General features: G+C 49.7%; 1 protein-coding gene across 7 annotated transcripts in view; it reads right to left on the minus strand.

Annotated features, from left to right (window-relative positions):
- Positions 1–13925, minus strand: part of ZNF521 (zinc finger protein 521) — a 394083-nt gene that overhangs the window by 236234 nt on the left and 143924 nt on the right. For all 7 annotated transcript variants that reach the window (XM_064170480.1, XM_064170485.1, XM_064170481.1 and 4 more), the window contains one exon: positions 3805–7157. In XM_064170480.1, the coding sequence (XP_064026550.1) occupies positions 3805–7157 (3353 nt within the window). The remainder of the gene's footprint in view (positions 1–3804; positions 7158–13925) is intronic.

Raw genomic sequence — 13925 nt, forward strand, 5'->3', positions numbered from 1 at the left:
CAGCAAAGCCACTGACTAATAAAAACTTTGAGAAACTGAATTGTTTTTACTGTTTGGATAATATCTTTTCATTTCCCTCAGCCTGGACACCCAATCCACAGTGTTAAATATTTGTGCATTACCACTGCCAGTTTAGGTTCTCATGGCTCCAGTGCTCGCAGCACTGCAATCTGAAACACCTCCCATCTGTTAGAAACAGGAATTACCTTTCAGGAGTTCTACAACTGTGCATTTCTAGTTCCCAGAGGCACTAATGCTTTGTCAGGAACTTGAGAGATTTGTGCATCCCAGGAGAAAAGGGAAAACAAAAATCTCCAAGTCCAACTTCCTTACATAGAGACTAAAATTGTGAGTACCGAAAAATAGTTCACAGATTGCACTGGGTTGAAAGAAATCCTCAAAGGTCATCTTGCCCAACTCCCCTGCACTCAGCAGGGACACCTCCAACCAGAGCAGGCTGCCCAGGGGCCACAGCAAGTCTGATCTTGAGTGTCTCCAGGGATGGAGTCTCAACCACGTCCCCAGGCAACCTGTTTCAGTATTTCACCATCCTCATTGTGCAGAACTTCTCCCTGATGTCCAACTTAAATCTGCCCTGCTCCAGTTGCAAACCATTGCCAGCCCTGGGAGGAGAGGCTGAGGGAGCTGGGAGTGTGTAGCCTGCAGTAGAGGAGGCTCAGGGCAGACCTCACTGCTGGCTAAAACTACCTAAAGGGAGGTTGTAGCCAGGTGGGAGTCGGTCTCTCATCCCAGGCACCCAGCAACAGAAGAAGGGGACGCAGCCAGGGTAGGTCTAGGCTGGATGTTAGGAGGAAGTTGTTGTCAGAGAGAGTGATTGGCGTTGGAATGGGCTGCCCAGGGAGGTGGTGGAGTCACTGTGCCTGGAGGTGTTGAAGCCAAGCCTGGCTGGGGCACTTAGTGCCATGGTCTGGTTGCTTGGCCAGGGCTGGGTGCTAGGTTGGGCTGGATGAGCTTGGAGCTCTCTTCCAACCTGCTTGATGCTATGATTCTATGTCCTATCACTCCAAGTCCCTCCCCATCCTTCCTGTAGGTCCCCTTCAGATACCAAAATGCATCTCTAAGGTCTCCATGGAGCCTTCTCTTCTCCAGGCTGAGCAGACCTAATTCTTGCAGCCTGCTCTGAACAGCGGCAAGGGGCAAATGGTGACTTGAAAGCAGGCAAATGCTCCTCACAAACCTTGCTGTAGCTGAAGTAGCTTTTTGCATCTTAACGACATTTCAGAGCAAAATCAAAAGGAATAAGAAGAGGAAAATTATGACAGGCAGAAGAAGACATCAGTACCATGATTTCATGTACAAGATTCATTGATGACACTGAAGGTAACTGACCTTACATTGCCACAGAGAACCCTCAGTTCTCTTTTTGTCTGGTTTACAAGGAAGAGAAAGATAAGTTGGTAACATCTTGTCAGGGTAACTGTCTTAACACATGGCTCCAGGAGCTGGAATCCAACGTGATGGAGAAAAAGATGTCATGTGGTCACTCAGGGGAAGATGACAGAAGCAGAAACCAGAGTGACTTGGAGTATATCAGAAACATGCAGCTGGTGATCCTGTGGTTCCCACTCAGCAGCAGCACTACAGGACCATCAGTGGCCTGAACCATACCTAATAGGAGCCACACACAGAATCACAGACTGGTAGGGGTTGGAAGGCACCTCTGGAGATCGCTGAGTCCAACTCCCCTGCAGGTTCACCTAGAGGTGGTCACACAGCAGAGCATCCAGGCAGGTTTTACAGGATCACAGGATATTAGGGGTTGGAAGGGACCCAAGGAGATCATCCAGTCCAACTCCCCTGCCAGAGCAGGACAATCCTATCTAACACAGATCATAGAGGAACACATCCAGACAAGCCTTGAAAGGCTCCAGAGAAAGAGACCCCACAACCTCTCTGGGCAGCCTGTGCCAGTGCTCGGGGACCCTTACAGCAAAGAAGTTCCCCCTTGTGTTGAGGCAGAACCTCCTGTGATGCAACTTACACCCATTGCTCCTTGTCCTATCCCAGGGAGCAGTGAGCAGAGCCTGTCCCCCCCCATCCTGGTAGCCCTCAGATACTTATAAACATTTATCAAATCCTCTCTCAGTCTTCTTTTCTCCAGACTAAGCAGCCCCAGCTCCCTCAGCCTCTCCTCATAAGCCATGCCCTCCAGTCCCCTCATCATCATGACTCCAGACTCCAGCACCTCTCTGGGTAGCCTGTTCCACTGCTCCACCAACTTCAGACCAAAGAAGTTCCTCCTCATGTTTAGATGGAACTTCTTCTGTTCAAGTTTGTGCCTGTTACCTCTTGTCCTGTCACTGGGTACCACTGGCCCCATCCTTCTGACACTCACTCTTTAAGTCTTCCTTCTCTCTGCTTTGTAAAGAAGATTTTCCTTAGTCCTGTGGTTCTCAATTTAACAATCTGTCCCTTCCAGAACCTCCACACTACAGCCCATTCCCCAGCTGCCCTCCACCATCACCCAGTCTGCAAACTGGAGATGCTGAAGTCATGAAAGCACAGAACCCTTCTTTGGCAGACACATCCTGCCTGGCACTTTACCCTTGTCTTACAGCTCCACTTCCCCCTTCATGGCACCCCAGGCCCTGTGCTACCTCAGTAGCCTTCTCCCAGCCTATCTTCAGCTCTGTTCTTGGTAGCTCCACACATACTTGCCTCTTGGCCCACATATCCTTATGTACCTTCCCTCCCCTCTGCCTCCCACCTGCCCTGCAGTTTGCACAGCACTGTTGGATGACACGCTGAGAGATTTCTTACCCAACAGATGGGCTCACAAACAGGGAGTGAGGAAGGTGATGGAAGAGCAGCAGCTCCCTAGCCACAGGGTATCCACACACACTCACAGCAAAGGCTTGCACCGTGCTCATACCACGCCAGGCTAAAATCTTCCTTCAAGCAGGAGCTACTATTTCTTATCATTTGTGCTGTGTCTTTAGGCTTCTCTAAGAGGTCATTCTGTGAGGCACCATGCCCAAAACAGGAGCTCTAACTCATTCTGTCAACTACATCTGTGAAGACAAAGCAGACCCCCTCCCCTCAGCCTGTGAGCCCTTACCTTCTCCTGCCCAGACATCACTGCCTGGGTGCTGGTGACTGAGGAAGCAGCTGAGATCTCTGAGGAGCTGGACACTGATACTTATGCTGCATGAATGGGATTTTGATTGTCAGGCACTGGATGTTTCAGGGACACCAAAACGTTGCCCATTGGGAATGGAAAGGAAAACACAGGGAACTGCATCCAAAGGACTGATTTCCCAATTTACCTTAGGCTAGCGGCGCACTTCTACTTCATCCAAACGTGCCCAGGAGAGGGGGGAAAACGAATGTCTACAACCCAATTTACAAGAAAAACCCTCTCCATTTGTTCCTCCCAAACATTCTGTGCAAAAACCCACCCCTTGTGCCAGCGTTTTGGCTCGCTGTGCTCTGCTCCTCTGCCACTACAGCTCTCTGCCGTGAGCACAACTCCTAGCTGGGGGATTCCAATGCGTAAGGGAGCTGGGATAAGATTCCAGATCTCCGTTGTGCTGGCATGAAGATAGGTCTCCTCAGTGACAGAGAAGACAATATCCTAGGGAGACTGGAATTAGTCCTATTTCACACAATCCAATCCAAGATGAGAGGCATATCAAGAAGCAAGTAATTACTAGCTACTGCCTATGGAGGGAAATGGAACATGGCTCAGCCTAAGCATTTCACGACAAGTGACAAGACAGCTCGGAAAAGGGGGATTCGTTCCAGAAGGATGGAAGGTGTGAAGAGCAAAGAAAAAAGGGTTACCTCTTCAGTTTGGGAGGGGCTGATTCTGGGCATTGGAGATACTTGTGGTGTTTTCAGCTGTGTACTGTTGCTGTCTGGAACAAGCTCTCTGTGGATTGCCTGAATATGGTTTTGGAGTTCACTTTCTGATTCAAACTTAACATTGCAACTCGTACATCGAGTCTTCAGTCCCCCTGCCTTGCTTTTGCTCTCAATGGAACTCAAGTTCTCATTTGGGCCCATGCCTGGTCTGTTACTGCTCGAAGGGATGTTGACACTGGGACTACCACTTTTACTGAGATTAACACAGCTAGCACACAGCCCGTACGGCAGCCCGTTGATATCGAGTTTCACTAAGTCCTGTTTGGAGCGGAATTCCTTCAGGCAAGAAGCGCACTTGTACAGTTTCTGCAGGTGCTGCGCCCGCCCCGTGGCCTGCACGGCAGAACCATTTCCAGTTTTCTGCATGTGGAATGTGCCATGGATTTTCAGTTCCAGCGTGGAGGTCACCGTCTGCATGCACACCACGCAGCGGAACCCCGTCAAGGAGTTCCTCAAGTCGGGGTGCATTTGGCAATGCTCTAGAAACTCCTCCTCGCTCTGGAGGGGCATCTTGCAAATGCGGCAGTTGCCAGTGTCCAGACTCTTGCTGTGAGTCACCTTATGCTCAGTCAGAGTCAGGAGGGACGGAAACCTCTCCCCACAGATAGGGCACATGTAGTGTTTCACTGGTCCCAAGTGCGTCTGCATGTGTTCCCGCAGCCCGTTTTCGGAGAAGAAGGTTCTGGAGCACACGTTGCACTTGTAATTGCCTTTAATCAGCTCAGCCTTCTTCTTCACTATGGCGCTTTCTCCAGGCCGAATGTTGTGGTCTCGGAGCTGGTGGTTTTGCAGGAGAGTCTCCATGGTGTAAGCCGCTCCACAAATGTCGCAGCCGTACATAGGCTCAGATGTGTCCACATCTTCTTCGCTGCCATCGTGGCTGTTATGGGACTCCTGGCTATTTGTCAGCAAGGTCTGGAGTTCCACCTCCTCCTTCTGGACCTGCTCCGAGGCTCCGTTGGTTCCGCAGTTGGGAGGTTTCGTTTCAAAAACGCAATGCTTTTCCCTTAAGTGCTTCTCCAGCAGGATGATGGCGTGGAAAGCTTTGCTGCAGAACTTGCAGTTGTACTTCTTGCTGTGCGTAGTAATGTGGCACTGCAGCTCCACCTCCGTGCCGAAGGACTCGCCGCAGAAGATGCACTTGTGCACTTTGCCTTGGTTCTCCAGGTGGTTGTGCTTCACGTGCAGCTGCAGGTCGGTCTCGTTGCGGAAATCCCAGTTGCAGGACGTACACCTGTACACCTTCTTCTCGTTGCTGTGCTTCACGGCCAGGTGGAGCTGAATGGAGACCTTGGAGTCAAAAACCTCTTGGCACAAGGTGCAGCGGAAGAACACGAAGGTGTGCATGTCCAGCAGGTGTTTCTGCAGGTCATCCACAGAAGTGAACTGCTTGTCACAGCTTTCACAGATGTAGTAGGTTGAGGTGATCATGAAGTGAATGGTGACGTGCTTCAGCAGAGACTCCTGATTGGGAAACTCCTTGTTGCACTGAGGGCAGGTCAGTTTTGGCAGGACAGTGTCAAGGTGTGTTTTTAAGTGAGTCTGAAAGCCATCCAAGGAAGTATACTTAGCACCACACTGATTGCAAATATATTCACCTGCAGGACGGGGAGGAGCACCTCCGACTGCCTGCATCATCTTTAAAGAGGTCTGCTCAATGGTCACAGGAGACAAGGGACTCATGGCTCTGGATTTTTTTCCATTGTGGATGTAATTCAGTGCCAAAGGAATGTTCTTATGGTTCTCCTTGATATGCTTGTTCAGTTTAAGAACACTATTAAATATTGGAGAGTTTGTACAGTAAGAACAAGAATACACTTCCACCACTGGATCTTTTGGGGTTCCAAGCACAGGGGAACCAAAACGGGAACTGCTAAGGTCACAATGGACTTGTCTAATATGCTCTTCCAGAGAAGAATCTGTAAGAAACCCCATGTAGCAATGGGGACAAAAGAATGCATTACTGTCCTTAGCAGCAGGGTTGGCAAATCCATGAGAACATCGGATGTGCTCCTGAAGGGTGTTGAGGTCATTGAACACCTCGGAGCAGAAGTTGCACTGGTACACCATGGCAGGCATGGTAGAAACGATCAGTGCTGGGTCTGGAGCTTCATGGACTTGCTTAAGGTGTTCATTCAGGTTGTAGAGAGATGGCAACACCTCCAGACAGTACTGACAGATGTGAGCCTGCTCGGGCTTATCTAAATGCATAGTTTTCAGGTGTATCTGCAAAACTGCAAGGCTGGAAAACAGCTGCTTGTTGCAATAAATGCAGCTGTAGGTAACCTTCGCCTGCTTGCTGGAAGGGCCAGTGATATCCGGCACCTGCTGAGCTGCCCGCTTCCTGCCGCGGCCTTTCGGGATAGGAGGAGCTGCTTCCACCATCGTCGAACTATCCACCGAGAGGTTGGAATCCGGAGTGGTGCTGGAAACCGAGGTGTAGCCCACAGTTACCAAAGAGGGGCTGTTGCTGTGGTTGCACGACTCCGGCTGCTGGTGACTGTCCATGTGGCTGTACAGCTCCTCCACGGTGTGGAAGTTCTCCGAGCAAATGCTGCACGAGTTCTTCTTCTCCCCGGTGTGAGCCTGCTCCATGTGATTCACCAGAGAGGTTTCCTCCACAAAGAGTTCGTGGCAGTACACACACTGCAGAGCAGACCTGTCCTCGTTAGGGGAGCACTCGGGGTGACATTCCGCAATGTGCTTCTGAAGGTCTTCCGGAAAATCAAAGCCTTCTTCGCACTGACTGCACTTCTGAGTGTCCTTCATTTTCCAGTCCTCCATCCGGGAAGCCGACTGGGAACCATCCTTGTTCCTCTCGTGCACCTGCATGTGGCCGTGCAGGGAGCTGGAGGACAGGAAGCCCCTCCGGCAAATGGCGCACTTGTATGGCTTGTTGGACGTGTGAGTCTTCAGGTGGATTTTGAGGTGGTCGCTCCTGGAGAAGGCGGCGTCGCACTCGCTGCAGTGGTACTTCTTGTCCCCCGTGTGCAGCTTGATGTGGCGGTCCCTGCTGCGCTTGTGTTTGAAGAGGCGGCTACAATAGGTGCATTTGAAGGGCAGCTTGTCGCTGTGGCTCTGCTCGTGGTGCTTTAAGTAGCTGAGGCGGCTGAAGGACTTGTCACAGAACTGGCACGGATAGGGCAACCCTGGGCCTCCTTCCTCTTCGCCAAAATCACAGCCTTCTCCATGGCTGGGGGAAGTCTGGTCCTTGCTAGATGGCGATGATGCTGGCCATGAGCAAGAGGGGTCATCCTCAACATCCACTCCATCTGAAATGAGAACGAAATATGCCCACAAGCTTAGCCCCTGCAGATCAAAGGAGTTCAAATCACACAGACTCACAGAATCGCAGAGACATCCAGGCTGGCAAAGCCCCTCAGGAGCACCAAGTCCAACCTAGAACCCTACTCTACAAGATTCACCTTAAACCATATCCCCAAGCACCACATCCAAGCCACCCTTTAAACACATCCAGGGATGGTGACTGCAGCACCTCCCTGGGCAGCTGATTCCAGTCCTTGACCACTCTCTCCATGAAAAACTTTTTCATAATGTTCAATGTAAACCTCCCCAGCCTCAGCTTGAGGCCATTCCTCCTTGTTCTGGCTCCAATTACCTGTGAGCAGAGCCCAGCAGCAGCCTCTCCACAATGTCCCTTCAGGAAGCTGCAGACAGCAATGAGGTCTGCCCTCAGCCTCCTGTTTCACACTACCCATATCCCCAGCTCCCGCCGTCACTCCTCATAAGATTTATTCTCAAGGCCTCCCCCAGCTTTGTTGCTCTCCCCTGAATCCACTCCAGCATCTCCACATCTCTCCTGTATTGTGGTCCTAAACGCATCCTAAACAGATCAAACACACTGAACTCACAGAGTGTCAGGTTGGAAGGGACCCCAAAGATCACCTGGACAAACCTTTCTATGTAATAGTGTGGTTGAACTGAGCTGGCCCAGCACCCTGCCAAGCTGAGCCTTCAAACTGCCCCATGCAAGAGACTCCACTGCTTCCCTCAGGAGATCACAGAACCATAGAATCAAGCAGGTTGGAAGAGAGCTCCAAGCTCAGCCAGCCCAACCTAGCACCCAGCCCTGCCCAACCAACCAGACCATGGCATTAAGTGCCCCAGCCAGGCTTGGCTTCAACACCTCCAGGGATGGCAACTCCACCACCTCCCTGGGCAGCCCATTCCAATGCCAATCACTCTCTCTGCCAACAACTTCCTCCTAACATCCAGCCAAGAGCTCCCCCAGCACAACTTGAGGCTGTGTCCCCTTGTTCTGTTGCTGGTTGATTCCAATCTCTGACTGCTCCCATGAGGAAGAGTTTTCTTCTGGATACCAGTCAGAACTTCCCCAGCAGTAACTTGTCCCCATCACCCCTTGGCTTGTCCCCATCACCTCTTGGCTTTGCCATAGCACTCCTAGTACAAAGCAAGTCTCCATCCTGCTGGCAGCCTCCCTTCATGCCCGTGGTGACGAGGTCTGCCCCAAGCCTTCCCTGCTCCAGGCTGCACAATCCCAGCTCTCAGACTAGGATATTTCCTAGGCCTGTATCCAACAGCTCTCAGACCACATTTACTTTCAGCAGACTGTAAAACATTACAAGTGATTAAATAGTTCTGTGTCTATATTAACTTTTTATTGCTTTTTCATCGTTCTTCCTCAGTTGCAGGATATGTATTATGCATTGACAACTTGATTAAAATGTAGATTTTAATATATTTAATGTTTCTTTTGTATCCACTGTCAAATGCTTTGCATATTTGTGTGTGCATCTGAAGAGTCAAAGGGAAAGAGAAAATATTACAGGAGTGATTTAAAATTAATGCAGTCAACCCACGTGCCTAATATTTAATGAAAAGGTGCTCCCTGCTTTGCCACAGGTTGTATTTCTTCCCTTGAAGTTGATTCTGAAGACAGAAATCTTTTAAAGCCTATTACTGAAAGAGGCTTGGGTGTTATTTGAACCAGTAATGGGAAAAATGAGAGGGCAGGAAGAGGACAAGAGTACAAGCAGTGGTGTTTGCTCTAATAAAGTGCAACCAGATTCCTCCAATAATGATACAACTCAGTTCACAGGACCACAGGATGTTAGGGGTTGGGAGGCACCTCCAGAGATCATTGAGTCCAACTCCCCTGCCAGGGCAGGAGCATAGAATCCAGTGCAGGTCACACAGGAACACATCCAGACAGGGCTGGAAAGGCTCCAGAGAAGGAGACTCCACAGCCTCTCTAGGCAGCCTGTGCCAGGGCTCTGGGACCCTGACAGTCAAGAAGCTCCTTATTGTGTTGAGCTGGAAGCACCTGTGCTGCAGCTTCCACCCTTTGCTGCTTGTCCTATCCCAGGGAGCAGTGAGCAGAGCCTGTGTCCCCCTGCTCCTGACCCCCAGCCCTCAGACTTCTATATTGATATAGTAAAGTTCTCCATCATCTTGAGGTGAAACTTCCTGTGCTGTAGTTTCCATTCATTACCCCTTGTCCTATCCCAGGGTGCAACTAAGCAGAGTTTGTCCCCTCCCTCCCTTGACTCCCAGCCCTCATCTATTTATAAGCATTGATTAGATCCCCTCCAAGTCTTCTCTTTTCCAGACCAAACAGCCCCAGGTCCCTCAGCCTCTCCTCATAGGGCAATGCTCCAGCCCCTTGATCATCTTCATAGCAGTCCATTGGACTCTTTTGAGTAGATCCCTGTCCTTTCTGAACTGGGGAATCCAAAACTGAATGCAATATACCAAGTGAGGTTTCACCAGGGCAGAGAGAGGTGGAGGAGAACCTCCCTGGACCTGTTTGCTACACTGCTCTTAATGCACCCCAGTTGCTACAAGCTGGATCATGAAATGTTCAAAACAAACTAACAAACCAGCAGCCAGGAATAAGGAAAAGGAGAAAGTTTCCAAAGGGTCAGCTGTGAACAGCACTTCCCCCTCCTCCTGTGTTAAGTTCAGAAGGTTGCCCACCATTTCTTCCTTTTTGCACAGCCCTGGGCCAGCTGAACTTCCTCAGCCCAGCAGAACCTGCACTGTGAGGTGACCACAAACAAAGCAGCTTGTGATAATAGTGGAAACAGGAAGAATGATAAAGAGTTATGGTATGAGCTGAAAGATTGAAGAGTAACAAGTAAAAGACAAAAGAGAAATCCTGGCTGGATAACAGCCTGGACCAGTTATCCATGGGATGACCTCATCTCCAGCCAGGGCAGCCTGGAGCTGGTTTTTTTCCAACAGATCTGATGTAGGTTTTGCACATTTGCTTTAAATGTGGAATCATGGAATTGGAGTTGGTTCACTTGGGAAAGACCTCCAAGATCATTGATTCCAACCATCAACCCAACACCACTATGCCCATAAAACTGTGTCCCAAAGTGCCATGGCCACACCTGCTTTCAACACCTCCAGGGATGGGGACCCCACCACCTCCCTAAGCAGCCCCTTCCAATGCCTGACTCTCTTGTACCAAAGACATTTTTCCTCCTCTCCAACCTAACCTTCTCCTGGCACAATTTCAAGCCATTTCCTTTTGTCCTATCTCCTGATAGAGAAGAGCCCAACCATCACCTCACTCCAATCCCCTCTCAAGCAGCTGTAGAGAGCAATGAGGTCTCCTCTCAACCTCTTCTTCTTTGCACTAGACACTCCCAGTCCCCTCAGCTGCTCCTCCCCAGCCCTGTTCTCCAGACCCTTCCCCAGCTTCATTGCCCTTTGTTGTAGATCTCAACACTGCCACTTTTATACTTATCTTACCCTAAAACAAATCCTACATCAAACAATTCTCTGTCCCTTTTGGGGTGATGCTTGGCCTTTTCTTCCCTTTGAGAAGTAATGTGACTACAGTTACAGTACAGGAAAGTCAGGATAAACTCATGACAAGGGATATACCCCTTCCCAGGACAGGGCTGTTGGAAATAAATGAGCTGGGGTTGTTTAGCCTGCAGAAGAGGAGGCTCAGGGCAGACCTCTCTACAACTACCTGAAGGGAGGCTGTAGCCAGGTGAGGTTGGGCTCTGCTGCCAGGTACCCAGCAATAGAACAAGGGAACACAGCCTCAAGTTGTGCCAGGGGAGGTATAGGGTGGATGTTAGGAGGAAGTTGTTGTCAGAGAGAGTGATTGGCATTGGAATGGGCTGCCCAGGGAGGTGGTGGAGTTGCTGTGCCTGGAGGTGTTGCCCCAGGGATGGGGCACTTAGTGCCATGGTCTGGTTGACTGGCCAGGGCTGGATGCTAGGTTGGGCTGGATGAGCTTGGAGGTCTCTTTCAACCTGACTACCTGACTGATTCTATGGTTGTATGACCTTTAATGTCCCTTCCAACTCAAACCATGCTGTGTGGGAAAATCTCTTTCTCAAAGTCCTTTCACAAAGCAGTGAGTTTGTCAACATCTTCAGCCTTTTCTCAAGGCAGAATTAAACTTAAACAGAATTCAGAGCAAACCATTCCCCAGTCTGCCTTCTTTCACTAGAGTCTCAACCTCTTGCTTATCCCCAGGAAACAGATGAGGACTCGTTCCTGTCCTGCATCTGGAGGCTGATGGATGACAAAGCCATCTCGCTATCAATGCCAGATGGCAGACATTGGACCCTGAGAAAACAACCCCACACCACTGCTGGACGCCTGCCCACTGACACAATGCCTGCCAGGAGAGGCTGGAAACTGCAGAGTTTTTCATCTTCTTGTTTACACCTCAAAGAGGAGGGTTCCACAAATCACACACCCCTTGCTCACACACATGGCTGCATTTATCTGTGTCTCCCATGAAGAGGCACTGAGGGAGTTGAGGCTGTTCAGTATGGAGAGGAGAAGGCTCTGAGGTGATTTTAATGTGGCCTGTCAGTATCTGAAGGGGGCTACAAGAAAGCTGGAGAGTGACTTTTTAGGTTGTTAGGGAGTGATAGACTGGGGGGAATGGAACAAAGCTAAAATGGGGAGATGCAGACTGGATGATAGGAATTTCTTCCCCATGAGGGTGGTGAGACACTGCAATGGGTTGCTCAGGGAGGTGGTGAAAGCCTCATCCCTGGAGGTGTTTAAGGCCAGGCTGGATGAGGCTCTGCCCTGCTCTAGTGTGAGGTGTCCCTGGGCACGGCAGGGGGGTTGGAGCTGGCTGATCCTTGGGGTCCCTTCCAACCCTGACTGATTCTATGATTCTCTGGTGATTTTTGTGATTCTACAAACCTGCACTAACAGGACACATTTCAATGATGAAGCCAAACCCTATCCCAAGTGCCTGAAAACAGAAGTGTTTGGGGTTTTAAGATGAAAATTGAACAATAAAATCCCTGCCTTCCAGCAAAAGTACTCTCATAGAATCATAGACTACTTTGGTTAAAAGGGACCTTAAAGCTCATCCAGCCCCAGCCCCCTGCCATGGGCAGGGGCACCTCCTACTAGATCAGATTGCTCAAGGCCTCATCCAGTCTGGCCCTGAACACTTCCAGCCTTAGAGCCTTCTCCAGGGTAAACAACCCCAAACCTCTCAGCCTGTCTCCATCCCAGAGTTTCTCCATCCCTCGGATCATCTCGGTGACTTCCTCAGATCAGCTTTAAGAGTTCCATGTCCTTCATGTGCTGGGGGCTCCAGAGCTGGACACAGGACTCCACAAGAAAGGAATCTACTCATCTGCCAAAACACTTTGCAACAACCTGAAGCAAAGTTACTCACTGTCATACCTCTGAATTGATGCCAGCCAAGTGAGCTTTCAAGTTGGTACATTGATGGTTGCAATATCCACAGGAGACTGTGAATGTGCAACTGTATATTGGCCTTTCAGATTGCTGGATCTGACTCTGCAACCCAATTTGCTCAGAGCAATGGAGCAACACTTCACTGAAAATCATCTTAATTTTGACTATGTTTAAAACTTCTACTTCAAATGAACATTTCCAACCACATCTTTTAAGTGGAAAAACCTCTTGTCCTTTAAAAACCAAATGTATTTCTGACATACAACTGCCCCTGACAGACAAACAGGAATTGATGTCGAGCAAACAAGTGATGAAAAGTAGTCTACTACTGCCTAGGCAACGTATTTTGTAACCAAATTCAGCATCAAAACGTCTATCTTATACAGAAATGATGCATTGGTGCATAAATGTTTAGAGGGAGACCTAGGAAGTGTTATAAATAGTGCACCACCACTGACACTGCTGGAAACCATCTCCTTCTGGTGGCCACTGCCTGCCCAGGACCTGCACAGCCATTCCCCCTGGCTGGTGGATCTCAGTGAGCTGTTAAGACTGGCAGCAGGGTCAGGAGAGAATCACAGAATCATAGTCACAGAATGGGTTTGGGTGGGAAGGGACTTAAAGATCAAGGTCCCTTAAAGATCAAGGGACCTTAAAGATCAAGGGGCCTTCAAGTCCACCTCTCTGCAATGAGCAAGGACAACTTCAGCTAGAGCAGGTTGCTCAGAGTCCCAAACAATCTGACCTGCAGTGTCCCCAGGGATGAAGTATCCATCATCACCTCTGAGCCAGGCTCTCACCATCCTCACTGTAAAAAATGTCTTTCTTATATCTAAGTGTGATTTTCCCTCTTTTAGTTGAAACCATCACCCCTTGTCCTGCCACAAGCCCTGCTAAAAAGCCTGCCCTCATCTTTCTTATATCCCCTTTAACTACTGAAAGGCCACTACAAGGTCTCCTTGAAGCTGTCTCTTCTCCAAGCTGAACCCCAACACGCTTAGCCTTTCTTCACAGAGAGCTGTTTGAGCCCCCTGATCATTTTAGTGTGACCATGGCATAAACAACAGCAGCTCCTTTCCTCCATCCAAGTCTCTTTGTTTGAGGCTGACCAGCTAAGGAAAGCAGAGTGGGGTTGGTGCAACTCCAGCCCAGAGCAGGCTCCTCCTTTCCAGCTGGCAAACACAAACCTTTCTGCCTGTCTTTTTGCTGTCACTTTTTTTAACCCCAGCCTGTTAGAATTCTCTTTGTGCACCAACAGGAGCAAACCACTTCCAGGTTTATTTACTTGCCTCCTTTCAACTTGAAGCTTTTAAGGCCAGGCTGGATGTGGCTCTGAGCAACCTGATCTAGTGTGAGCTTCA

The sequence above is a fragment of the Pogoniulus pusillus genome, chromosome 34 (genome assembly GCF_015220805.1).
Source record: "Pogoniulus pusillus isolate bPogPus1 chromosome 34, bPogPus1.pri, whole genome shotgun sequence".
NCBI lineage: Eukaryota > Metazoa > Chordata > Aves > Piciformes > Lybiidae > Pogoniulus > Pogoniulus pusillus.